Source organism: Tenebrio molitor, chromosome 6 (assembly GCF_963966145.1).
Source record: "Tenebrio molitor chromosome 6, icTenMoli1.1, whole genome shotgun sequence".
Classification (NCBI taxonomy): Eukaryota; Metazoa; Arthropoda; class Insecta; order Coleoptera; family Tenebrionidae; genus Tenebrio; species Tenebrio molitor.
The window spans coordinates 4,002,957-4,028,248 of NC_091051.1; the positions used below are offsets into that span (position 1 = coordinate 4,002,957).

The 25,292-nt window shown below is 38.4% G+C and overlaps 1 protein-coding gene across 3 annotated transcripts; it reads left to right on the forward strand.

The window, feature by feature from the left end:
• Positions 1–23,797, forward strand: dpp (decapentaplegic). Of its 3 annotated transcripts, none has more exons than XM_069050783.1 (3): positions 1–694; positions 21,337–21,623; positions 22,344–23,797. In XM_069050783.1, exons 2-3 carry the CDS (start codon positions 21,344–21,346, stop codon positions 23,192–23,194), a joined length of 1,131 nt encoding a protein of 376 aa, XP_068906884.1. In that variant the 5' UTR covers positions 1–694; positions 21,337–21,343; the 3' UTR covers positions 23,195–23,797. The 3 variants fall into 3 exon arrangements, with proteins under 3 accessions (XP_068906884.1, XP_068906885.1, XP_068906886.1); XM_069050784.1 differs by lacking the exon at positions 1–694 and adding an exon at positions 17,716–18,065; XM_069050785.1 differs by lacking the exon at positions 1–694 and adding an exon at positions 18,115–18,576.
• Positions 23,798–25,292: the final 1,495 nt, after the last annotated feature.

Below are 25,292 nucleotides of genomic sequence, written 5' to 3' on the forward strand. Positions count from 1 at the left end.
CAGAAGAGAAGATCGGTTTACGACGTCCCATAGGACGACATCCGGCGGAAGAGGAGCGATGTGTACCTGGTCGGTGCAAAAGCCGCGCTAAAAATGGCGTGCGACTCCGCCATTCCGCGTAAAAGAGCGACCAATCAAGTCCTGGTGAGATAGCCGTACCAATGGGATCTGATTTATCTGAAGGCACCTCACGTATGCTAATGTCGATGTATGCTGGAGCGAAAAAAGTGGCTTAGACCGCTTATCGCCATATTAGTGCAATTAAGAGCAGTACGAAGGTAGGCGCCGTACGCGATCCGACGATGCCGGTCCAAAAATTGTGAAATCGTCTTCGAGCGTTGGGAGCGACCAAGCAAGTGGAAGTCGACAGCAAGTCTGGTTCCAGTCTGATCGAAAACATCGACACCAACACACACCGCGCGTAATTAACAGTGAAGAGTGCAAACTGTGACTTTACCAATAAAAACTGACGAACGCGTAGGTGCCGTTTCCTAATTTACTCAATCTACGCGGCCTGGGAATTCTTATAGTGCTGTACGTGCTATGACCGCAGTGTTCTGTGCCCGAGACTCGCCGTCCCCGGACCACGGATTTCGCCCCAAGGACCCCGCGGGCCATGTAGCTGCCGCCCACCCGGACCACCCGTCCCGGCCCTCCTGAAGCCCGATTTCAACCCCACGGACTGCTACTAGAGGTAACGCTCGATAAAATGCGACGCATTTACGAAATCGGCGGCCGCCAATTAGAACCGACCGACCGATGCATCCGTCCGTACGCTGTTCTAATTGGAAACCGTGATACGGCCATGATATAACACGCACACACGCTCAAAATCCTCTTCAGGAATCCCGTTTTCAAAGCAGAATCCGCTCCCGCAGGAACGAATCCAACGATACGCGATATTTGCCATTTCGACAAGTTTCTCTCGGACGTGATGATCCTTACGCTCGTTTCACAGTTACGGTTAGCGTGGCTGCTGGCAATTACAAACATTCCAAAAGGCCTCCGGATGGATCAGAAATCATTAACGCAAACCGCGGCGGATGTGTTGTTCGTCGCGCGGCTCTCACGATCTCTTCGAATTTTTCCAAAATTCTTGGCGCAGCTGGTCGATCGCGATTTTTGACTCGTTCCGAGAAGAATTCTTCGAATTTTTCAAAGGTTCGTGACGCGCTTCATTCTTCACAAATTTCACAACCAACACTCGTACCTCGACGATAGTGATTCCCCTATCGATGAAATCACTACAAAACTAGAATTTCTGCAATAACTGACCGATTAATTGTGACACAAGATTTTAACGGGTGGTTGGTTTTTACCCCACGTTTAATTAATCGATTGATAAGAATTGGAATTCCTGCAAACCTGCCTCGAGACAAGGAATAATTAAAAACAGCTTAGGACGAGGAATGTTTTTCCTGGGGGAAAGTCTTGTGATGCGTGACGGGACTCCCCGTTAAAAAACTAATGCTAAATTCGTGTTCCAAATTAAATTAAACTTCGATTAAGTTATGGATGATCGAATCGACATTAAAATGATGTCATATTATGTCGGACAAATATATAATTTCGTTGCTGACAAGTTAATCCCCAGTTTGTTGCGGAATTTAAATTAGAACATGGATACAGCATTAGAGTGCATTGTATCCGTTGGAAAATGTTAAAATGTACGCGAGAGTTTTTGTGACCCAGTTCGAAAATAAGAATCGCATCATCGGTTAAATATTCGAAAATGGTAAAAAGGCAAAACACGAATTTGCGTAAGTCTGTCGCAAAATACATTTTTATTTGTTCTTTGGAGACAAAAGGAACAACGATAACGAGAGAAAACAACTTGCACAGGTTTAATAGTGGTTTATTTAACGAGTTCGTGTGTAAATTGGGCTTTTTTTGGCACGAGTGCCTAAAAAGGCCCAATTTACACAAGAACGTTGAATACAACGCTTTTTTCGACGAGCCCCTAAAGGCTCCAAATCGCTTAAAATCTTTAAAATTAGCTTGACGGTTCATTTTGACAAGTTGTGACATTTATCAAAATCCGCTCACACAGGAGAAATTTCTCAAATTCTGACAGTGTCGAACAAAAAAATGTTTTAACCACACTGCTTTGGAATGAACGAGGAAAAGTCTGGAATCGTTACTAAAATTCTAAGATGCATGGTTTGTGAATTTTATATATTTTTCCAACAATGGGGACTATTCTGGAATTTACATGTTAATTTTAACAGCCTCTAAAAATTCGTAACCATGATAATGACCAATCAGAGAAACGTATTTAATATTTTAACAGGCTGTTAAAAAAATACATCAATCGATCCCAATGTTTAACAAAAACAAACAATAAATATATTGCAATTTACGTTGAACATTTTATAAAAAATAAGAAATAAATGCACCTAGGAAAAAAGCAACTGACGAAAGTATCTTTGAAAAAAAATTAATCAAGCAAACTCCAAAAGTAATTTTTAATTCAGTGCCGTCCGTTAGATGTTACAATAAATGTTATGCTTGACGGATGTGAATCGTAATAAATTTCTTCGAAAAATTTTTTTCTTTGTTTATGACCATGGAAGAAATAATAATACACCACTCACAATCAGTAGAATCATACTTCATGTTTTTTTACTCATCTAAAGTCGTCTTAATTGACTCGGCCAGCCGTTAGCCGTTACTTACATTTCAGTGGGGCGGCACATTCGTAACAAACAAGAAAAAATACAGAGCTTTTAGGAGACCACGTGACGCATTGTGAATTAAAGATAAATGTTGTTCAAAAATAAAAAACGAAATTACAGTTCTGCAAAAACAGAATTTTGAATTTCCAAATCACAAAAAAAAATAAGTTTTGAGGGACCACGTCACCTGTGTGAAAGTTATTCTAATATCGGGTGTTATTTTAAATTTCACCTCATAGTAGGCGTTGAAGAGTCGATTGTGAACGCACTATACAGGTTACGGATCAGGGATCAGCTGTTTAAATCTTATGTTTTACACGAATGGAGCGTTCACAATCGACTCTTCAACGCCTACTACGAGGTGAAATTTTAAAAAACACCCGATATAAATTTCGTTAGAAGTAAATTTTACTGGATTTTATTTTTTGTCACTCAACAGATGTTCGTAAAAAATATAAATACCTTTTGAAAGAAAATTTTAAAAATTCTCGAAAGGCATCATTTTGAATTTCACCAAAGAAAAAAGAAATCATTACACACAAATCAGTAAGAGTAATACGTTGATTTATCTAAAGTCACTTTATCTGACAGCTTGTCATCATCCATCGTAGTGGGACTTTTCAAAAAGCAAAGAAAAAACGAAACTTAAAAAAAATCTATGAACTGGTGAGCCATCACTGTCATTCAGAAATCGATTTCGAATTTTCGAAAAAATGATGTTCAAGGAAGTTGGTGGTGGCGATCCAGCAAGACTCGAACTGACTAAGTGACCGAAGAAAAGTAATCGGCCATTACCCGTCCGTCACCGCATCTCACCGGTGCGGAACATCACTTGCTCCAATCGACACATTTGACTCCGGCCGTTGCGAGAACACCTGACTCTCGTCGCCATAAATCTCGCAATTCATTTTACAACGGAGGTTGTCAGAGTCAAATCCGCCGACTATACAACGCAAAGCAAAACGTTTATGGCGGTGCGGCGAGTCTTAAGAGATCGCCGCTACCGTAAAATGGCAAATATTTTTCCCCTCGTATTGTTCGTCCACTTTGTCCACAAAACATTTACGGTCACCCTCTCGACGCGCTCCACCCTCGACAAACATTTCCAAAGCCTCGGACAACTCTTTGCCAGCGAATCTGTCAGATCGTAAAACGGTACCGCTCGGGGAGGTGTCGCGCATTTTGGCGGAGAGGCGATTTCTCCGGAAAATCGAGAAAAATCCCCGACCATCTGCGCTGCCCACTTGACCAGCCTCGGCAACTCCATAAAGACATTTTACGGCTGCAAATGTGAATATCTCGGTGCTGGAATTTTTCCGGCGCAACGAAAAACCGCAACGGTCCAAACCGGACTCTCCGGAAGCGGAGGCGGCGACGACGACTCCTTTCGGGACGCACCGCGAGGAAGAGAGGCGCGCAAAAAACACACACACACACACACACACCGTGCCTGATTAATTAATATGAAATGTGTTTGTTACTTAATTTGATGTCATGTTTTTGGAATGTGAAAAATTTGTTTACATAAATTCGAATTGTACGTTTCCATATGTTGTTACACGTAGTGACACAGTTCGAGATCGACACCGGCGTATGTAAATACATAGAGAAAATGCGATTGCGACAGGCAGGTCTTTGCGAAATGAGCCACCTGTTGCGAAGAGGAACGAGTGCGTCGGGGGAGTTTCGGCCGGCGGGAGAAGTTCCGTCCACCCAAGACACAGAAAAACACGCCGGCGTAACTTCCTCGTAGCAACCTGAAATACTCATGCATATGCAAGTTGATAAACACTTATTGGAAAAGTTTCCGCGCAGTGACATTAATACACAGAGGACAGATGTCCACAATCTAACCAAACTGGTTGGCAACAGCTCGCGGCGTTCAGATGCCATACTCCGCGCTGCCTCTCCTGGGATAAACCTGCTCCTTCCCGATCCCACGAGCGCGTTTTTCACATTCCACCGAGGAAAAATCCGAACGGGGGAAAACCACGACGATGAGAAGCGAGCGGTCGGATTGTCCATCAACATCGAAGGAGAGGGAGAGCTGGAGGAAAAGTTTGTGGGAATTTTTTACGGGAGAGGTCCAGGATGTCCGGTGGAAGCTTTCCGAATGTCGTCTCGGCTGGTTTTTTCGACAACGTGATCGACGATAATATTTGATTTGACGTGTTTGTGTTAAAAATTGTCACGGGACCGTGCGGTAATAGGTGTCAAATTTTTACAAATAACCTCCTGTTGACGCTTATCAAAGTCCAAATTGATTTTAACAAAAATTACTTCGTTCTTCCCTTCTTGAGACCTTTATGTTCCCACTAAAAGAAATAAGTTTAGATCTATTTTTTTATTATTTTTATTGTTAAATTATTTTTGTTTACAGTGTCTTTTTTAATTTTGTTCCTTTTATACATCTTTTCTATTATTCAATTTTTTTTCTGAATACCTAACGTGTTTCCCCTTCTTGAACGCAAAGCTTCTTTTTTAACTTATTAATTCATCTTTGGTTGTTACTTATTTCATTTTTATCACGATTATGGGTTTTTCTGGTTTTTATAATTTAAAAATTTGTAATATTTTTTCTATTCTGATCTTATATTGGATGTTCGTATTTTCTCACTTTTAACATATCTTTATGCTTTCATATTTACTTCATTATATCTAGTTTACTACATTTTTCTTTAAATATAAAAAGTACAAAAAAAAGTTTACACTGTTTTTCTGTTCACATTTGTTACATTCCAAAAGTTATGAAAAGCAACATTTTACTCGTGAATACAACAAATCTTCGTTTGTTGTTTTTTAAATATTTGATTTTAATTATAATTTATTTTCTATTATGAGAAATCTTCCATTTTTCGTTACTTCTGTTTATTTACCTGATTTTTCTGATTTACTTCGTTAGCACTTTTTTATCTTTGGCATTTTTTTACACTCTTGTACATAATTTAATTCTGCTTTAATTTTTTGTGCTTTTCTTATTCTACCTTCTTCCTTTCAGTTATTCAGAATTTAAAAATTTTATTCTCTCTCTTGATAACTTTCTTCCCGATTTTATCGGTTCATCTTGATTAAAACAATGCCCCATCAATTATTGATTTTGTCTGTTGCTATTCTAAAAATCAAAATAAAAATTTTTGAGCTATAGTCCATTTTTTTATTATAGTCCGATGAGCTTAGTCCGAATCAAGAAGTCGACATGACCTGCGTCTGCTTTCGACATTTGACAGCAGTTCTATCAATATTTGAAAATTTATTTAGGCAACATGAGACAAATATTATAACAAATTTCAATTTTTAAGATTTTGAGTTGTGTTCTTTCGTGCTTTGTTGGTTTTTCTGCAAATTCATTCCTCCGTTTTAATTTTGTCTTTCAAAAAACCGCTCCCTTCAGAACTCTTTTGATAACTATTTACATACTTATCAACTAATAGGTCAGATATATTAAAAATTGTTGAAAACAGCACTAAACAACCACGTTTAGACTGTCTTTCTTTCTTCCTAGATTTTGTTTCGGCAACGCCATGAATTAGTTTACCCCCTTACCTGTTAATTTCCAGTCTTGCAAGTTTCCGCGCAATTCCAATATTATTTTTGCAATTTACAAATTCTGTAAATGAATCTGTCCACATGCTTTTCGTTGGCATCATACGGGGGACATTTCAAGCAAAATTAAACAAAACTATCACAAATAATGTGGTTAAAACGTAACCTAAAAATTTGACGTCGCCAATCTAATAAACGTACAACTCGTGTCTTGCTCGAATCACACATGCTAAAGCGAGATGCATAGTGGGACACGCTTAATACAATACGTACAAGAATTCAATAGTTTGTTTACATTATATTGAAAAGAGATAGCAATATGACAGTTGTTCTGCTTTTTAATTGATACATCGGACCATAATTAAAAAATGGACTATAGTTTAAAATTTTTATATTTACCACCCAAAGCATTAATCTGTAGTATTTTTTATCACATCTTTGTTATTGTATTATTCTTTCTTAGTTACTTAATTACTTTTTTAGGCACCCTTAATGAAAAAGGTAATTTTACGTACTCCCAAGCCGACGAAAAGTAACTGTTTTTCGGACGCACAATTTAATGTTGCCCGAAAAAGTGTAGTATCGTTTATTTCTGGTGCTATTTGGTGCATAATAAGAAAATGAACATCGCAGATGATAATCGCAAAATTGTCCTGTCACAATAAATTATGTATTTAAATAAGTAATTGTATTGCAAATACATAGTAAATTTCTCGTTTTGTTGGCAAGCTGATAACAAATACTATTAAAAAATTGTTAATATGTATTAATAAATTTATCTATTTGAAAAAAGTAGATACAAAATAAATTTGTAATTTTTCCAATGATGTTTTTTTGCTCTATAGTTCGTGCGGATGACTAAAAAATTTAATGGACACCTCTGCCAAAAAGTGGCTTTTGGTTTGCCTCGGTTGCGCCTCGGCTAGAAAACCCAGACGCGGACGAAAAAGATGCACTTTTTGGCCTTGATACACAAATAACTATTCCAGAAAATCTCAGGATTCCAGATTTTTCCACTTTTCCTGCTCTTTACTATCACGCTTCCTCTATATTTTTCTGCTTTTCACAACTTTGAACTGTTTTTTCCGAGTAATATTGTTGTTTTTCAATTTTGTTCTGTGTCTTTGGTCTACTGCTCTTTTAATTAAGAGCAAAATTACGACTATTGTTGGATTCGTCAAAAGTAACACTTTAAATCAGGCAAATCCTCGTTCGGAATTAGTTGCTTAACACTTTGATAATAATTTAATTTCCTTTGTGGAAAATTTTCAAGTACTCGTATTGTTTTTTTTTGCTTTCATCCATCGAACACTCTTTTTGAAGGGCATCACTATAAATTTGAAAAATACGTTTTCCTATACCAAACAGGACGTTGCAATGTTTCCTCTTCACAGACCTACATGCAAGAAGAAAGTATGTTTTTGTCATCACCCAGGATGTGGACCCGGAGATTCTCTCTGGAGTTATTTTCCTTATTTCACCGTAAACAAAACAGCAGTTACGAAAATGTTTATTTTACCTTGTTCAAGGAGATAAACGGATGAATAATAAACAAACCTGAACAGCCTATCTATTGACCGCACTAATGAAGCTAACAATTCATTCATAAATATTATCACTAAATTGGATTAGTAGTTAGAGTCAAAAGTCGTTAGCTCATTATGAGACCTCTTGCTATTAGTGTAAATATAATCTCTAATGGACCTCGTTAGAATGGCGAAACGTGTTTAGAGACCACACGGTAGCATTTGTGAAAATAATTAAAATTAAAACGGAAGATGTTTCCAAAGTGAATCATCGAGACAGCCTTTCACTTCGGACAGTGAAAGTTTTTTGGAAATGTTTTTACAAAATGCGGTCCGAGTAAAAAAATAAACCTTCTCGCTTGTCGTCTTGTTTCTCGCCTTGTTGTAAATTTCTCAAAATGAATCGCTCAAAAGTTCTACCTACTTTTCTGCGAAAATCGAAACTGGAAAACCCCCGCTGGGTTCGGTTTAAAATTTTTGGCCCTCACTTCGTCGTATTTCGAAAACGAATCCTTAACACCTCTAAATATTTCACTCAGGATTACCGAGCTACCTCCAATTATTTTTACCTCTCAGATCGTCAAGAGCCCATGAAAAATAATTCGAGGGGCTGTGATTTACGGCCGATTAGCATAGTTTACGATGTCGGCTCTGTTGGATTTTCTTGCGATTCCGCGGTGTCTTTCTGGACCTTCCCCAATCGTTAACAGTCGAATGCCCTTACCGTTATCTCCCCCACCTTTGACAGTCACTTGCATGTACTTAATGGCGATGTTAATCCCCGTTTTCCGGTGAGCTGTAAAACGCTATTGTGTTATTAGCAGCGTCGTGCTGTCTAGCAAAGAGAAATTTGTAAATAGAGGTCGTCCACATTCAAGTTAATGACATAATTTGCCCACAATCCGTTGTCGTCGTCGATATTTAAACGTCGCAACGGTTTCGAGAGGCGAAAAAATCTTCCTTTGACGTTTTCCCGTCGGTAGGAAAGAGTGCGCCCGCCAATAATTAACTTGTTCGTGTGTCTTTAATGGGGAAGAGATTAATAAAGAAAACAAATTTAAAAAGCGATTTACATAAAACTAACATACGAATGATAAGTAGAACATATTTTAATCACTTAACTGCAGATAAATAGCCGGAGTTTTGGGTGTAAGTTCCAAGATTTTAAATATTTAAATACCAGTTTGGTATTTTAATGAAACCATTAAACAATGAGTTATGGTCCAGTTTAAGTTAAACGTGTCAAATGTTTTTACACAATTTTATATAATTTGGTACTAGAAAAACACTCGGCTCAATTTAAATACCTGTAAAATATTTTCCAATTATCTCTGGTATGCGGCGACGGCAGCAGGATTTTCGTCAAAAATCCAGGCCGGACAGTGAATCATTGCATAATTAATTAGGATAATTGTGAGTCATCGCTAAAAGCTCATTCGAACTGTTGGAATTCTTCGGATTTGGGGAACTGGACCCGACACAGGTTGCACTCAAGGAAAACCTTGACGATTTTTCACGTCGAGACGACCTCAATCGGACTTTTTTAAAGGTTGGAACGGAACGCGGATTTTCACGGTTCGCTCGGAAATAGATCACACGATATCGTGTGGCATTGGAATTTTTCATAATTAGACGGGGAACTGTTATTATCCTGGGCAAAAATTTTGCCTTCAAAGTTTTTTCCAAGAAATTCGGTAATCTTGAACGAGGAACCGTTTGTTCCTTGGAAACTGGTGACGAGTCCGAGTCTTCAATTGGGTCAAACGTTAATATTTCGTTTGTTTCAACGAAAAGGAATTACATAATGGAAGCGCGAATTAAATCAAGGACTGGTGCTAATGGACAAATCGGATGGCACCAGAGTCTGGAGTCGAAATAAAAAAAAAACCCTCCTTCATTTTTTACAACATTGTTGTAATGAAAAGTTGTTTTGATTAAATTTTTGCTGTTCAACGAAATGAAATCCTGGGCTGGGAAGGCGTTGGAAACCGTCAATTGTTGTCCTTTTTTAAAGCGTAGATTAATTCGAGCATGTTGACAGCTAACCTAAAATTTAGAGCCGGAAAAATCTTTCTTTTTTTCTTTCTTTGCAATGTTTTACATTAAAAATAGAATAACATAGCAATTCCTATTCTCGAAACAAATATCTAAGGACACCTTTTGCTGAAAACAAATATCTTCAATTATGTCCCGATTAAACATAAACAAATGTAATGGTGTCAAACGGCGGGAAATTCAAACTTTACACTGTTCTAAACGGTTTAATTTTTCCAACGCCCTACTCAGCCCAGGATTTCATTTGAATATAATATGTTGAAATAACTGACACTGTCAGAATTTGAGAATTTTCTCCTATGTGAACGGATTTCGATAAATATGACAACTTGTCAAAACGAAACGTCAAGTTAATTTTAAAGATTTTAGGCGATTTGGAGCCTTTAAGGGGCTCGTCGAACAAAAAAACCTATTCAAGTCGTTCGTGTGTAAATTGGACTTTTTTTGGCACTCGTGGGCCTTTAAAACACTCGTTTCACTCTGACCCACTCATACCAAAAAAAAGCCCAATTTACACACGAACTCGTTAAATAAATAACTATTATTTTACTTTCTATATAAAATAAGTGGCAAATTTTAAAAAATCGGTTTCAATTTTCCGTTATCTTCTTCAACAAATTTCGAAAAAAGAATCCTTGAGTTTTAACGTCTTTTAATTCACTGTTCGGGCTGAAAATTAGTAAAATACTTACTGAATTTTATATTAAGTTTGTGGTTCTTTAATAGTCAAATTTTATTTTCACATTTCTTATTTTATTCCACTTGAATCAATTTTAATTGTTTTGTCGTTTTATTATATTTCGATTATTCATTCTGTCTTCTTTAATTTTCAATGTATAATTTTTTCTTCCATTCTAGATTACGAATTTCTCCACAATTTTCCATTGCCATCTTTCACTTTTTTGTAATATCTTATACAGGGTGTCTCAAAATTCGCGAATTCCGAATTCAGAGCGTGAAGAGCGAATTTTTTTTTAAAGTATTTTTCGAGCTCCACTGGGTTCTTAGTGGAGCTCGAAAAATACTTCGAAAAAAAATTCGCTCTTCCTGAAGAAGATATAAGAACTTTAATTTTGTTCAATACATAGCTGCCTTCATATCCATTTTTTTTTAATTACAAAAATTCAATATTTTTTTAGTCCAAAGTAAAGCTATTTTTCAAAAAATTCCACAGTCATCTACACCATAAATAATAACAATAAACACTGAACTTTTCGGCCTGTATTTGAAGAAAACGCACTTCAAAGAGTGGACCTTCTTGTCTTTGTGGGAGTCCCGATTTTTTTTTATTTCCATATTTGGACTACTGAAGTGATCCCCTACAACGCTCTGAATTTGGTATTCGCCAATTTTGCGACACCCTGTAGATAGTTTTACCAATTTTGTTTTTCTTTCAATTCAGAAATTGTTTAAAACATTTTATATCAGTTATTGCTTTTTTAATTCTCTTTAATTATTAATTACATTAATTTGTGGGTTGGTTTTTATTTACGTTTTAAATTTTCTCAAAGATGTAAAATTAATTTTTTTTTAAATATGACCTTGAACAATTTTTAATGGTTTTTATTTTATTTTTGCCACAATAATTATTTTGTTTTTTGTAAATATTTTTAGTTTGTGATAAATTTGTTTTGCAACTTTTATTCATTAGATAATTTTTATTTCACTTTAATATTATGACACTTTCCTGGCCTCATTTTCTCTTATTATACAACATTACATTCTGTCCCTTTTAATTAGACATTATTTTTTATTTGTTTTATTTTTATCGTGTCATATCCATTAGACAATATTCTCTACAAACTTATTAACGTTAATCATTCAAGATATTAACAATTTTTGGACCTATGAATTGATTCTCCTTTCTGATTTTTAATTTGTTTTGATTTTTTTATTGTGTATTAATTTTCACACTTCTAAAATTATTAAATATTTCTTTTTTAAAATTTGCGTCTAAGAAAATGTTTATCAATATTTCAGTGTACCTATTATTGTTATTTATACCAAAAAACTTCCAATATTAATGTTCAAACTCTACTTTTTAACGTCTGTTGCAGATGTAGGTGCATCCGTTACCTTGAATTACCAATTAATACCAAATTCCCTAGAATTTGTAAGTTTAATTTTTTTATTTAAAAAATTCGAAAAAGTAACATAAAAAACTCGTTTTATAAGAGCATTGGCGCACTCGTCCCATAGAAAACTCCCCTACGGCTCATTTTCTACACTTGGGACTCGTGCGCCAAATCAACCCTTATAAAACTCGTTCTTTAATATACTATTATTTCATCCTGTGTCAAATTTCAATACTTTACGTCATCAGTTTGAATCCGGGAAAACGCAAAAAACGGCCGGACGCCGGTTAAGTGTTGCTACTGGAAACACAAAAGTAACAACCGCAATAACAATGATTCAGTTTTAAGAAATGTTTTATTCAAAACTACATCTAAATACAAATTAACAATTTTACTATTTCGGCCACAAAGAAGATGCACTTACTTTCTCAGACTAAAAACGGTAGTTCACAAATAAAATAATACAACCATTTAAACCAAATCTAAAAAATAGGCCAGTCAGCATAACCTCTTGCGTAATTTTCTTCACATTATTTTCTGATTTCCATTTACAAAAATGGCTGAATTGTTTTTGGTACCTTTCACCAGACTTGCTAGGTATTAATTCAGCACAGGCTTCTGCAGATTTTCTTACAATTTCTGGAGGATTTGCTTTAGAAGTCATTTTGACGCACAAAATTATTTCAACAAAATAAACAACTGCCAAACAGCCGTTGCTAATCATGTTCCTAAAATGTGACTAGATTTGAAGCTTTTGTTGAATATTTTGAAATTAATTTCAATGTTTCTTTCAAACGAAATTTGAGGCAGGATGAAATAAAATACATAACGACATTCGTCCGTGAACTCTTTTTACAGTACTCGTTTCGAGTTTCAAGACTCGGCTCCTTCGTCGCCTCGTCCTTAAACGTCTAACTCGTACTGTAAACTATGAGTTCCCGGACTTATAACGTTAATTACTATTTTTATATTTATTGCGAATTTCCTTTATTATTCTTAACATGCACCACCACAGTACAAATATCTACATTTCTTTAATCAATATTACGCGTCGTTGCGCTCTTGTGTGTTAACTTCCCACTTATTCGTTCCCAATAAGTACATATTATTAATTTATTACAAACAAGTTTTGTGTTGGTATTTTTTCCTCTCGATTATCATTGTTGATTTTTTCTTTTTCTATTTACAACCTAGTCCTTCCCCTTTTCACTCAAATTTCCCTCTCACTTTTCACTTTCCGTCACACACCCAAATCCCCCAATCCCCGTCTCCACGTCCGCCATCTTCCTATCCCGAACACCTCGGACCCGCCACCGCCTCCCTTCCGACAATCAATCTCGAAGACAAAGAGATTTAACCGTAAATCGGAGTCCGTGGATGACCTCTCGTTAATGTGTAGCGGAATGTCCTATTGGTGGCTGCGACGCCGTGTCTCCTCTTCTTGTGTGCTCTTATGGTTGAAACGCGGGCCACACGTGACTTAGACCCGACACACCTGTGCTTCCACTCACCTTTAATCAGGAGACCAGGATCAGACCAGTGGCGGAGGAGCATCATCCTCCCAGAGATACGATCTACACTACCGCTCGAGACTTTTTTTCTTTTCTTTCGATCGATCGCCTCGCGTTTCTTTTGCCCGGTCGAGACTCTCCGACGTCTCCGGCACCGGATTTCCAAAAATCTCGAGTACAACAAAATCTCGCAGGTGCAGAAGAGGACCCGGAGAAACAAGTTTGAGCGATTTTGACACCCCGCGAGTATCTCTTCGTGTCTCTTGAAAATTGAGCACACCGTTTTTCGTGGTGTGCGAAGGATAAAGGACCCATCTTGCGGTTTTTGCGTCCTCGACGACACACTTTTACGCCGTTGACAGGCGCGGGTCAACACGCGTTTGTTTATAACACTCTCGCATAATACCACCTGGAGGCAAATTCTAAATAATGCCACATTGCAACATAATACACACCTTGGAATTGGATCAAACAATGAAGTTGAAAAAAAATTGAGAAAAAATTCCGATTCGATTCTCGGTGAAGCCCGTAAGAGGATCTTTAGATATTATTATTATTATTGGTTTCAGATTGGCTGTGAGTAAAACAATAGAACAACCTCGATAAGCCAGGTAACCTGATATTTCAATTAATTTTATAATAACAGCGCTTGATTTATCGCCTTAACTCCGAGAACGTTGGAAGAAAATATTCTATCAGGTTGATAGTAGAGTGATCTCCACGGCTCCGCTCCCGTCTCGTTCCCACCAATGGGAGGGAGCGAGAGAGAGGCGAGAGCGTAGCACCGGTACCACTGGTTCCATTTAGAAAGCCATTGGTGCCCATACGTCTCTTAATGCAACAGGTGTGTTTTATTCGTGGTGGATGGATCCTCTTCGTCTTTTTATTCAGTTCTGGTAGTAAATATCGGTGCTTTTTAATAGCGAGGGGTTAATCTTTGTTTATTTTTTGATGCCGGATCATTATTCATTGGATTTTTTTTTTTCGGTTTTAACGTTCGTAATTAAAGCCATAAATTTTCAAAATTTCAACACACTCCGCGTAACTGTTCATTTTTTTTCCTCCTCCTCGTCCGCCGTCTCCACACACACACGCAAACAATAGACGCGTGAAAATCGTTCGGTCTCTTATGTCACACCTCTCACACGCCGCATTAACCGACGCAAAATGTGTTAAATGGCTTTTAAATAACGGATTTATTAATTAATTGGATGGTGTACGGTAATTAATGGCAATTTACACCTACACGAATTAAGGCGATCGGGGCCAACCTTAACGGATTCGACAGTCCAGGGGGGCCGCCACGTTTTCCGAAAAAAAAATGTCAAGTGCGACCGCAAGGTGGTGGTCGTGAAACGCGCTGCGAAAATAATTGGGAGTGTTATGTCACACACTCTCGGAGAAAGTGATAGAAAAAGTCACGGTAAAATTCCATCTGGACGTAACGAACCTTGAGGATGAAGTTTAGATAATCGAGATTTTTGCGCCTTTTCGTTATTGTGTGCCGAACAAACATCAAATTTCTGCACAGTGAATCATCCCCGGTTACTCATTATTGGAACATTTTGGGGTTGCGAGATAACATTCGTTCAGGAAATGTTGGCCACTTACCTGAAGAATGGAGAAAATGTCACCACAGCTGAAGCCGGACAATAGTCCTGAAACAGAAAAGAAACAGTGAAGTTGAGAGCAAACAAATAAAATAAAAATGGCAATAACGACACTAGTGAAGAAAAAAACAAAAAGGAAAGGACATATTTTTAAACACTAAGAAGATTTTAAATGATGTTTAATACATGTTTGTTTGTTGATTAGATTACCAGACACCAAAAATATAATAGTACATATATTATTTGACGAGCTAATAATGCCTGTCATAATCCACAAGGGTGAAAGTTATAAAACGAGCCGCAGGCGAGTTTTTTAGTCACCAGAGTGGATTATAGGCATTATTCGCGAGTTAAAATACGACGTTTTATCTACGACCTACGACTTTCTTTCGTAAAACACTTAGCTTACACAATTTTTAAGATCTGTGACTTATGATAAATCACAAGTAACTTATAATAAGTCACGGGTGTAATTTATGACTAGCATAATGTATCTATAGTTGCGTAAATAATAAACGTATTATTTAATGGTCGTAGATAAATAATATAAAAATGACGACGAACTCATCCTGAAGGATAAATATTGAATTAAAATGAGCAATTAAAAAAATATGTACCCACTGAATCATTCCTTGTTATTCATCACAAGAACATTTTGGAGTTTCAAGATAACATCTAACCAATAAATAATAAAAATGCATTTGTTTTCTAAATGATTCCTCTTACAGGGAGGACTGGAGAAACCCGGATTCCGGATTGCGTTACTGGAAAAACCAGGGAATAGTGTTGAAACAGAAAATAGAACAATAGTGCAATTATAGATGCACAACAAATACAACAATAAAAATACTTAATGATAATGGCAATAAAATGCAATTCTTTACTTACGAAGAATGGAGGTGAAGAATAAAATGAAACGCAGTGAGTGTACAAACTACGTTTATTAAAGAAGAAGAATAAAATATTTCATATTAACAAACTTAATTTTGACAATCCTAAAATAAAATAGAAGTAGGAAGTTTCCACGCACGAGGGCAGCAAATTTCTAATATAACGCCTAAAAAAAGTTGCATACATATTTTTTGCAGTACCTATCATTGTCCTCCCCTAAAATAAAATAATTATGAAAAAAGTAATTAATAAAACTTTAAAATTCGAATTAATTTTTACGGACATAACGTCTTAGGTAACTAACTAAAATTCAAAAGTTGTTGCCACGCTTAGGGGTGTTCAATAATTATTTCCATAAAATGAGAAAATACAGTAGTGAAAGTGCTACTGGAACCCTGCCAAGTAAATTTATTTTGTATTTGCTTAATTTCTGTAGTATGTTAAGCAAAATTTGATTAAGTACAAGTGTACTAAAGTGTGACATAAAATTCCCCAAACTATAAAATAATATGTAGTTATTTAAGATATAAGTGTAAAAAGTTATACTTTATTGCATGAACGGGTTTAAAATTGACCGATGTACGAGGGGGTATTTTAAAGGATGTGAGTGCAACAGAGGAACTTTTTGTACGTATGTCTTACAACATTTTATCTACGATCGTGAGATCATAAATTTGTATAAAATAATTATCATTGATTCAATATTTTATGAATAACGAAAGTCGTTTGAGAAGCACATCGTTTAGCAACCTACTTCTAAACAATGTTTCCAACAAATTGTATTGTTGTATTCTGACAGTTCTGTGCCATAAAAGCCTGCACTAAAAGTTTTATGGCACGATTCCGTCAGTTTCACTAAACGTCAACTTTGACAACGATTTTTAGTGCAAAAAGTGCCTACTTTTTACACGATCGTAGATAATAATAGTTTATGTAACGAGTTCATAAAGTGGTACATTTTTTAACGAGTGATTTTATGCACAATACACAAATTTAAAACAGAGTAAACTGATGACACATTTTTAACGCTAGGTATATACTTTTTTTCGCCACCACCATAAATCACAGTTTACAGAAATACTGTACAATTTTTTAACGGTCGTAGAATAGTAATTTATTTAACTCGTTCCTGTGTAAATTGGGCTTTTTGGGCACTCGCGTTTTAAACCCGCCCACTCATACCAAAAAAGCCCCACGGACGAGTTAAATACAACGTTTTTTTGTACGACGAGCCCAAATCGCTTAAAGTTTTTAAAATTAGCTTGACGTTTCGTTCTGACAAGTCAAAATCCGTTCACACAGGAGAAAATTCTCAAATTCGGACAGTGACAAAAAAAAAATTACACCTGTTTCTTGAGAATGTGAACGTCAAAGTCCAAAAAATCTTCCAGAGACACGTTTCAGTTGATTCCTCAACCAAATTTGTGGTACAAAGTGTGTAATAAAAACCAACAAATCTGTTGGTATTTCAGCGTAAGCGAGTGTAAAAAAGCGTTTAAACATTTTGATTTCCCTAATAAATCAACAAAAGAACGAAACCGTTCAGTCGTGTGGTTAACCACTGGGTAAAAAGTGTGGTGAGCTTTGTTTATTTATTTGCAGGTTGCATCACGTGCTCGACAATTGTCTTGTGGATTTAAAAAATTGTCGTCTCGCGTTCTAATTGCGTGTGTGTGTGTGTGTTTTTTTTTTCTGGGAGCACCACCCAAAACGCTCCCAATTCCACTCTCCCATGTATATTTAAATGAACCAATTAAGCGAGCAATTGGTGTAAACGAGCAGCCACGATCAGAAGTCAAGTGCATCAGCAATTTAGATTGAGTCTTTTCGAGCGCCATCAAGATCGGAGGCGATTCATCTCGAGGTCCTGTGAAAAGCGACTCCTTCCGAAGAGACACAATGGACCCAACAATGCACACTTAGTATTGTTTGATGGTCGCACGTGTCGTGTCCTGTTCTTTGCTCTGATTGGTCGTCGAAGACCCCACACCTTAACGCATGCACAGGTAGAGGGTGGCATCCTCCTTCATCAGTGTTGTCCTGGACGACTTGTTACCACAACGCAGTTTTCAATTCGAAACTAATACGGTCGCGTCGTGCGTCCGGGTGTTTCGTGAATGTTGTTGTTCTTCGCCTGGTGGATTATTATATAAGTGAGACAGCGTCGGCCGTCGGAATCGTAAGTTGATTAGTTTGGTGTTTGTTGCGGCATCGAAATCACCTTTCGGTCGGCGTGATTTATTTCGTTGTCTCGGGAAATCGACGGCAATAACTTCCATACTTGCGCTCACAGACTGCACGGCGCTATCATGCCATAATGGGAATTCAAGTTACCATAAAGAGACGGGCGATCCTCTCCGGCGAGGTCCAGCGCCCATCGCCGCTTGCTTCAAAAACAACCTTGTAATAGTTTAATTGACACAATAATAAATTCAAATACAATACGGCCAGCCAGCGCGTTCCACAGGCACCGACCAAATCCGTGGTTGTTATAACGGATCAACCTTGGCTCTCCTCGGGCGAAGATTGGTGCGTTCGCCAATGACATGTGGGATGTTGGTATTAACAATCTCAACGAATCGAACGGGGCTATAGTAAAGAGAGACTGCTTGGAGCTAGTCGAGTGAATAGTTTTGGAAGTTGCGACTCGAAGAGACCGCATGTCAGCTTTCTCCAGCCGTCGCTGAAAGGTGAACAAGTCCAACTTGCTTGACCTCTCCACTGCCATGTTGTGCTAGCGCATGCCATATTCATTATAAGTTAATTTACTTAATTTTCATCGTGACGTCTTCACGCTCTCTTGCTATAACATCCGAACGCCGGACTTTTTTGCGCGGGCACGTGGCCGCCCTACACCAAACTACCCCCGTCGCTCCGGCTCTCCAACTAATCCCGGATTTTCCGAACCATCACGCGTTGACGTTAATCCGCTAAAACCCCATTTACGAAAAACGACACCCTTCCTTGTAAACCACCCCATTATTTACAACCACCCGTGAACTGTGCATTATAATATTTTACTAACCCTTCTCCGGATTTCTTCCACGTTTTTCCCAGTACTCCCAGTAATTATTTCTTAATTAGTAGTCGCATATTTTGAACAGATTTTCGTTTTACTCAAAAAAATCAGACTCAGATTAAATCTAAGATAAACACACCCCCGGTCTGTACAATTGTATGTCACCCTTCAACTGTGAAAATAAAGGCGACAGAAAAAAAAATAAGGGTGGGTTTATCTGGCCAATCTAACATTTAGATCTTGAGATAAATTCTCAAAGACTGCCTAATTTCTAATAGCTAGCATTTTTTTCTACCTTTGCAACCCTAACAATTATCTGCTAAAGTAACTTGCTTACATCCCTAATTGTAAATACAGGGTGTTTCTGAAATACATGTGTTAATTTTAACTGGTAATAGAACTCGTCAAAAGGAACAACTTTTCTATCTACCATTTTGCCGAAAAACGATGTTTAATTCCAAAAAAAAATTGGAGAGATTTTTCACTAATATGAAAAAAACATCCATTTCCATCCAGAAAACGTGTTTTAACGCCGAAATCGAAATTCAAATAAATCTACCCGGATAGCAAAAAATCCACTTCGTAAGAATCTGGTTGTTTCACGTTTTCAGGTAGCTTAGTTTTGGAGATATGAACGGTTTTAGGAACATTTTTCCTAGTTTTTTAAGCCATTACGCAACGTTTTTCGCCAAAATGGCAGAGAGAAAAGTTGTTCCTTTTGATGAGTTCTATTACCAATTAAAATTAACGCACTTATTTTAGAAACACCCTGTATATTAAAAAATTTTAAACATGGAGTTTTCTGAAAATGAAAAAGGCATGGTAAGATTCTTCCGGAAACTCACCCTCAATAAACAGAATTGTACCTCAACTGTTTGTGCGAATTTTTTTCTGCCATTCATGAAAAAACAACCAGAGTGCCAATTACCAATTTAACAATTGAGACCAAATGTTTGTCTTTCGATCTTGATAATATCTAATTTCTTTCTATTTCTATTTTTTCCGTATTACACACCCCATTTCCACCCTGTGTCCTTCGCTGTTGGAAGAAAATCTAAATAAAATGTTTTACAATTTTTGGACGATTTCAAATTTTCTTCAACGTTCTTCAAAATTCTTCACCTCCAATTGGCATAATTGCACGTTCTGATCTAAACCGTCGCAAGACAAAAAAAGGAGGGTGAGTTTACAGCGACGCAGTTAAATTAAATTAGGACGCTTCGGGCGTGTTTGATTTATCTTTCGAAAAGAAAGAATTTGTGGAATGAAGAAATCCGGGAAAATTTGCTTTTTAAACGCGTATAAATTTCGACTATTCTTGGAGATTTTGCCTTGCAAATGATCATAAACAAATTAATAATTGCTAAAGATAAATGTGTTACTGATTAATATTTATGACACGTTGAAAAATTTGGAAATGAATAAAACATGAAAAATTACAAGACATAAAAATCGAATCGATTCGATTTCGGTGACATTCCTCGTGCGACATCATTTCTCTTGTAATTTCGCAAACACGTCACGCGGAAACCTGATTTTTCGAAAACGAAACTCGGCACGAGAATTTTTGACAGAACCAAGTCGGAACGTCATTAGCCAGGCAACGTGTCTTGTCGTCAAGATGCGGTGCTTAATATTTAAAAATCGTTAGTGATCCCTAAGAAGGATTTACGAGGTCGTTATTTTGTCATTTGGAATCATCCAAAATTCTCTCGGTTAAAATCTTACTGTCAAAAAAAAGGAAAGTCTTGCATTAATGCGGATTCAAGGTTGTATAAAATTCTGTGACTCAAGGAAAGCGATAATAACACTAACGAACGCTAAAATTCGAGGCAACACTTTAAAAGCCAAGATTAGCAGACTGGACGGCACCGGATGAGTTCGATTTGCGATCTATGGCCTCGTTCGAGGAACGTCGCCATCCTCGAGTGCGTCTTGGAAGTGATAAGGTGTCCAGCACGAGCTGATTACGAACAGGTGTCGCATATTTACCATCGGCAAATATCCCAGCGCCAAACTACGCAAATCGAGGGTATTTGCATGAACGTTCATTCCGACACCTGAAGGTGACATATTTAGCAAAAACACATTTGAGCAAAAACGACTTCCTTGATACGCGAGCCGCGGCTCGCGGAAAAAGCGAGTGTGGTGTTGCTCAAGACGCTGCAATCATTATTAATTATTCAGTATTTGTAAATGCGTCATCGGAGCATTTGAATAACACCCAGAAATTGCATCGGACTAAAGTTCAAGGAAGTATAAATCTTCGCTTCTCCGAACACGTCCATTAAATTTTCTAATTGTTGATTCTGTCGTCGGGAAAAAAATGTGCCGATCAAATATTTGCAAGAATGTAGCTACCTAACAATTAACACCGAAACGTGTCCACGTTTACGATCGACTACTGAAACCTGATTTGTTCGTTTTCCAGGTTCGCCATGCGTTTACGCACGTTACTTTTCGTCGTGGTGAGCGCGTCGTGTTGGGGGAAGTCCCTCTCGATACCCAAGGAAGTCATAGAGGAGGTCAAGACGACCCTGCTGCCCATGTTCGGCATCACGGAGACGCCGAAACTCGACGGCGTCCAAGTCCACGTCCCGGAGGTGCTCAAGAAGCTCTACGACATCCAGAACGACCTGGACTACGACACCGCCTCGTTGCCCATCACGGGAATCGACACCGGCAGCGCCAACACCGTTCGCAGCTTCATCCACATAGGTATGTGCCCGTCGGGCTCCAAAAATTTACCTGCATTCGATCAAGCATGAGTTATTGTATAATGATCGTCCCACTTTCGCTACTGTCAGTTCTTCGCGCGGATCGCACTGGAAGTAGGGCGAGTTTGCGTGAAGGACTGACCCGCCGACACCTCGTACACGGCGTTTCGACACCACAAATAAATTTATAAATGTGTAAAATCGAGTCGCCGAGAAAAGGATGTCACGTGGTAGAGAGCCCGCTTGTCTGGAAAGCGAAGCGCGGCTCCGCCCATCCCTATCTCGTCTGAAGCGCGAAATCGACGCTACCACCGAAACTGACTACTTTTCCAAAGGATTAAAGTGATGTTTTACGAGCCGTGTCGAATCTGGAGGCTCTGCATCCCTTTTAGATTATTTGAATAAGTCAAGACGCACCTGAAGCATAAATTTGCACCTGCACACCTCCCACCCCTCCCGACTCGATCATAATTGGAGAAGATCGATGGAATCAATTAAAATTTAAATCGGGAGAGAACACAGTGTTGCAGTGTGAATGTTAATGACCTAAGCAAATGAATAGTTTCACGGAGAGTGCCTCAGGTCACTTTGCTTGGTCCAATTCTGTTGTCCGGCACACGTGACTTACTTAAAAAACAAGCCGCGGTGCCGGGCGCCATTTAATTCCGCAACATAAACAATCTGCGATGGTATTTTTGGTAAATTGATTTTTTGCTTGCAGAGAGTCCCGTTGACCAAAAGTTCACCCGCTCCAACCGCTTTCGGTTGAAGTTCAACGTGTCGACGATACCACCGACGGAGATCTTGAAAGCTGCCGAGGTGAAACTGACCCGCGCGGTGGTCGAAGACCCCGTCGAGAACCACCCTTATCAGCGCATCCTGATGCACGACATCCTGCGCCCAGGGGTTAAGGGTGTGAGGGCGCCGATCACCCGCGTGATCGACTCCAAGATGATCGACACCCGGAAGAACTCCACCGTGAGTTTGGACGTGTACCCCGCCGTGAAACGGTGGATGGAAGTGCCCAAGCACAACCACGGGGTTTTGGTGACGGTGACGACGGCCGGCGACAAGAAAACGCCGGCGAAGCCCCACCTGCGGCTGCGCAGGGAGTCCGACCCGAGCAACTGGGCCAGGAGCCAACCCCTCCTGCTGACGTACACCGACGACGGCAAGAACAAGCAGCGGTCGGCGGAGGACATGAGCAAGATGCGGAGGAAACGCGGCACGAAGAGACAACAGAGGAAGAACGAGAGGGACCCGTGCAGGCGCCGCCAGATGTACGTCAACTTCCGGGACGTGGGCTGGAGCGACTGGATCGTGGCGCCGCTCGGGTACGACGCCTTCTACTGCGGGGGCGAGTGCGACTACCCCATGCCCGATCACATGAACACCACCAACCACGCAATCGTCCAGAGTCTGATCAACTCGGCGGACCCGTCCAAGGTGCCGAAACCGTGCTGCGTCCCGACGCAGCTCTCCTCCATGTCGATGCTGTACGTCGGCAGCGACAACAACGTCATCCTCAAGAACTACAAGGAGATGGTGGTGGTGGGGTGCGGTTGCCGATAATGGCGACGGGGACGCGGTCTCGCCACATCTGTGACCGGGAAGGCGGACGTGGGGGAGCTGTGTCGTTTAGTGTCTGTGATCTTGAAGACTCGCCGTCGCGAGCCTCTGCCCCAGTGAAAAATCACCGATTCTGTGACGTTCCGGACCGAGGACCGGGTGGTAGGAGTACTCCCGTGGTGGTGCCGTTGCGTCGAGTGGGATTCTTTCCTCGAAGTTCATCTGTGATTGTAATTTTAATTCAATGCAAAACGACTGTCCCGTTTGTGTTGTTGTATAATCTGCACCCTTTCATCCATGAAACTCTGGTTTTGTTGTTGAATTGTTAACCAGTTGTCTTTCACGTGACCGAAGCGTGTTTTTATTATGTCTCAACTGCAGTCGATGTGAAAGTTATAAGACGGATATTTACTTGTATTAGAATATCGAGTCCATGCAACTGAGTCAAGTGTAATATATTAGTACCTGGATAAGGAGTATTTATTGATTATTTTATAGGTATGTGCATATTGTACAGAGTAATTTGTAACATAACTTGACTTTAATTGTTTCTTAACGTTATGTAAGCTTTTGTACAGACTGTATATATTAAAATATTTTATTCTTTACCAACTTTATTTACACCTCTCTAACTTTAACCAACAATTAAAACAATCGCCAATTTTCACATTTAAAAAAAAAACTAGACTAGTTAATCAAATGATCGATTTATGCTACTCGAAGGTACACGTTTCAATTTAATCTAACCACTCTGAAACTGAAAGTTCTGAAAAAAAATCTGTTCCATATTTTTTTACTGAAAAAGTGCCTTGCAGGGACAAGTAAATCACGAAGAAAAAATTAGAAATAAAAAATTATATGACTTCAATTGCTCCACATTAAAAAGTTTCTCTCGTGTCAGTCAAAAAAGAAAAAGAGTGTGTGCTTAAGACCGCACGACAGAACTGAAAACTTCTATGCTGCTCGTTACTGATTTTAAGCAATATGGACCTATTCTATAAAAAATATATCATTATGGCATATGGCAAGGCATAAATAATTAATGTTATTTAAATCCAATGCAAATAAACATCAAAAATCTGTATTTTTCGATAGAAATTGCAAATAAACCGCTTTTAGAGGTAGGTACACTCTGGCAAAATTTGTGAGGTTAGGTTTGGATGTTTCAGTTTTATTTTCTTGACGATGATATTGAACACAACACAAGTTTTCATAGCAATACCCTGTATTATGATAATTTGTCCATTTCCCTCTTCACATTTTGCTACACAAATTTTTCCAATAGATGAATTGTTGAAGACATATAATTGAGAATTACGCATTAAATCCTACATTCATCTGGAAACTTACAATATTTATCGGGTCTTTATCGTTTATATTATATAAAACTATGCAGGGTATTTCACGAGTGATAATGCACCTGACGGAATAATAAATTCAACCCACAATACATTTTCAAAAAAAGCCGGACATTTTGATGACAGTAGCCAGCTTTTTTCGGAAATAAAATGTGGGTTACATTTTAAATTACGTCAGGCTCATTATCACTCGTGAAATATCCTGTAAATATATACAGTTACTCCTGCAGCTCTGCACTGAGGTCAGTCAGGTCACAACACAACGTACAATGAAAATTTAAAATTGACAAGTGACGCACAATTGACTGTTTTTCGCTCGCCCCGCTAAAAAACTCGACTCCCTTGATTTTAGCTTGTCGTGTCGTGCTGCGAACGATTTTCCGATTTTAGCTTGTGCTGCGAACGATTTTACTTCAAAAATTATATGACTTCAATTGCTCCACATTAAAAAAGTCTCTCTCGTGTCAGTCAAAAAAAAAATATTCGACGAAAGCAACAATGTCACAAAGATTCTAAAAAAGATCAGGCTGCAGTCTATGACATTCAACAACTGTTAAGACCTCTAATCTGATATTGCTTTTTTGACAATGTTAAAAATAGAAATTGAATTTTTGATTATTCTTTTCGAAATTTCGTTGTCCTCAAAAGTGCTCAACACCATTGAAAAAACAAATAGAATTTAAATTTCATCTTTTCCCAAGACAGAGGAGATCTTTCAAAATTAGGGCGATAAATGAGCATCG

Bases quoted from the DNA above. Each gene is read 5' to 3' on its own strand.
- dpp (XM_069050783.1), top strand. From the start codon at position 21,344: ATGCGTTTACGCACGTTACTTTTCGTCGTGGTGAGCGCGTCGTGTTGG. The intron at 21,624-22,343 runs GTATGTGCCCGT...TTTTGCTTGCAG, and splicing joins TCGCAGCTTCATCCACATAG to AGAGTCCCGTTGACCAAAAG.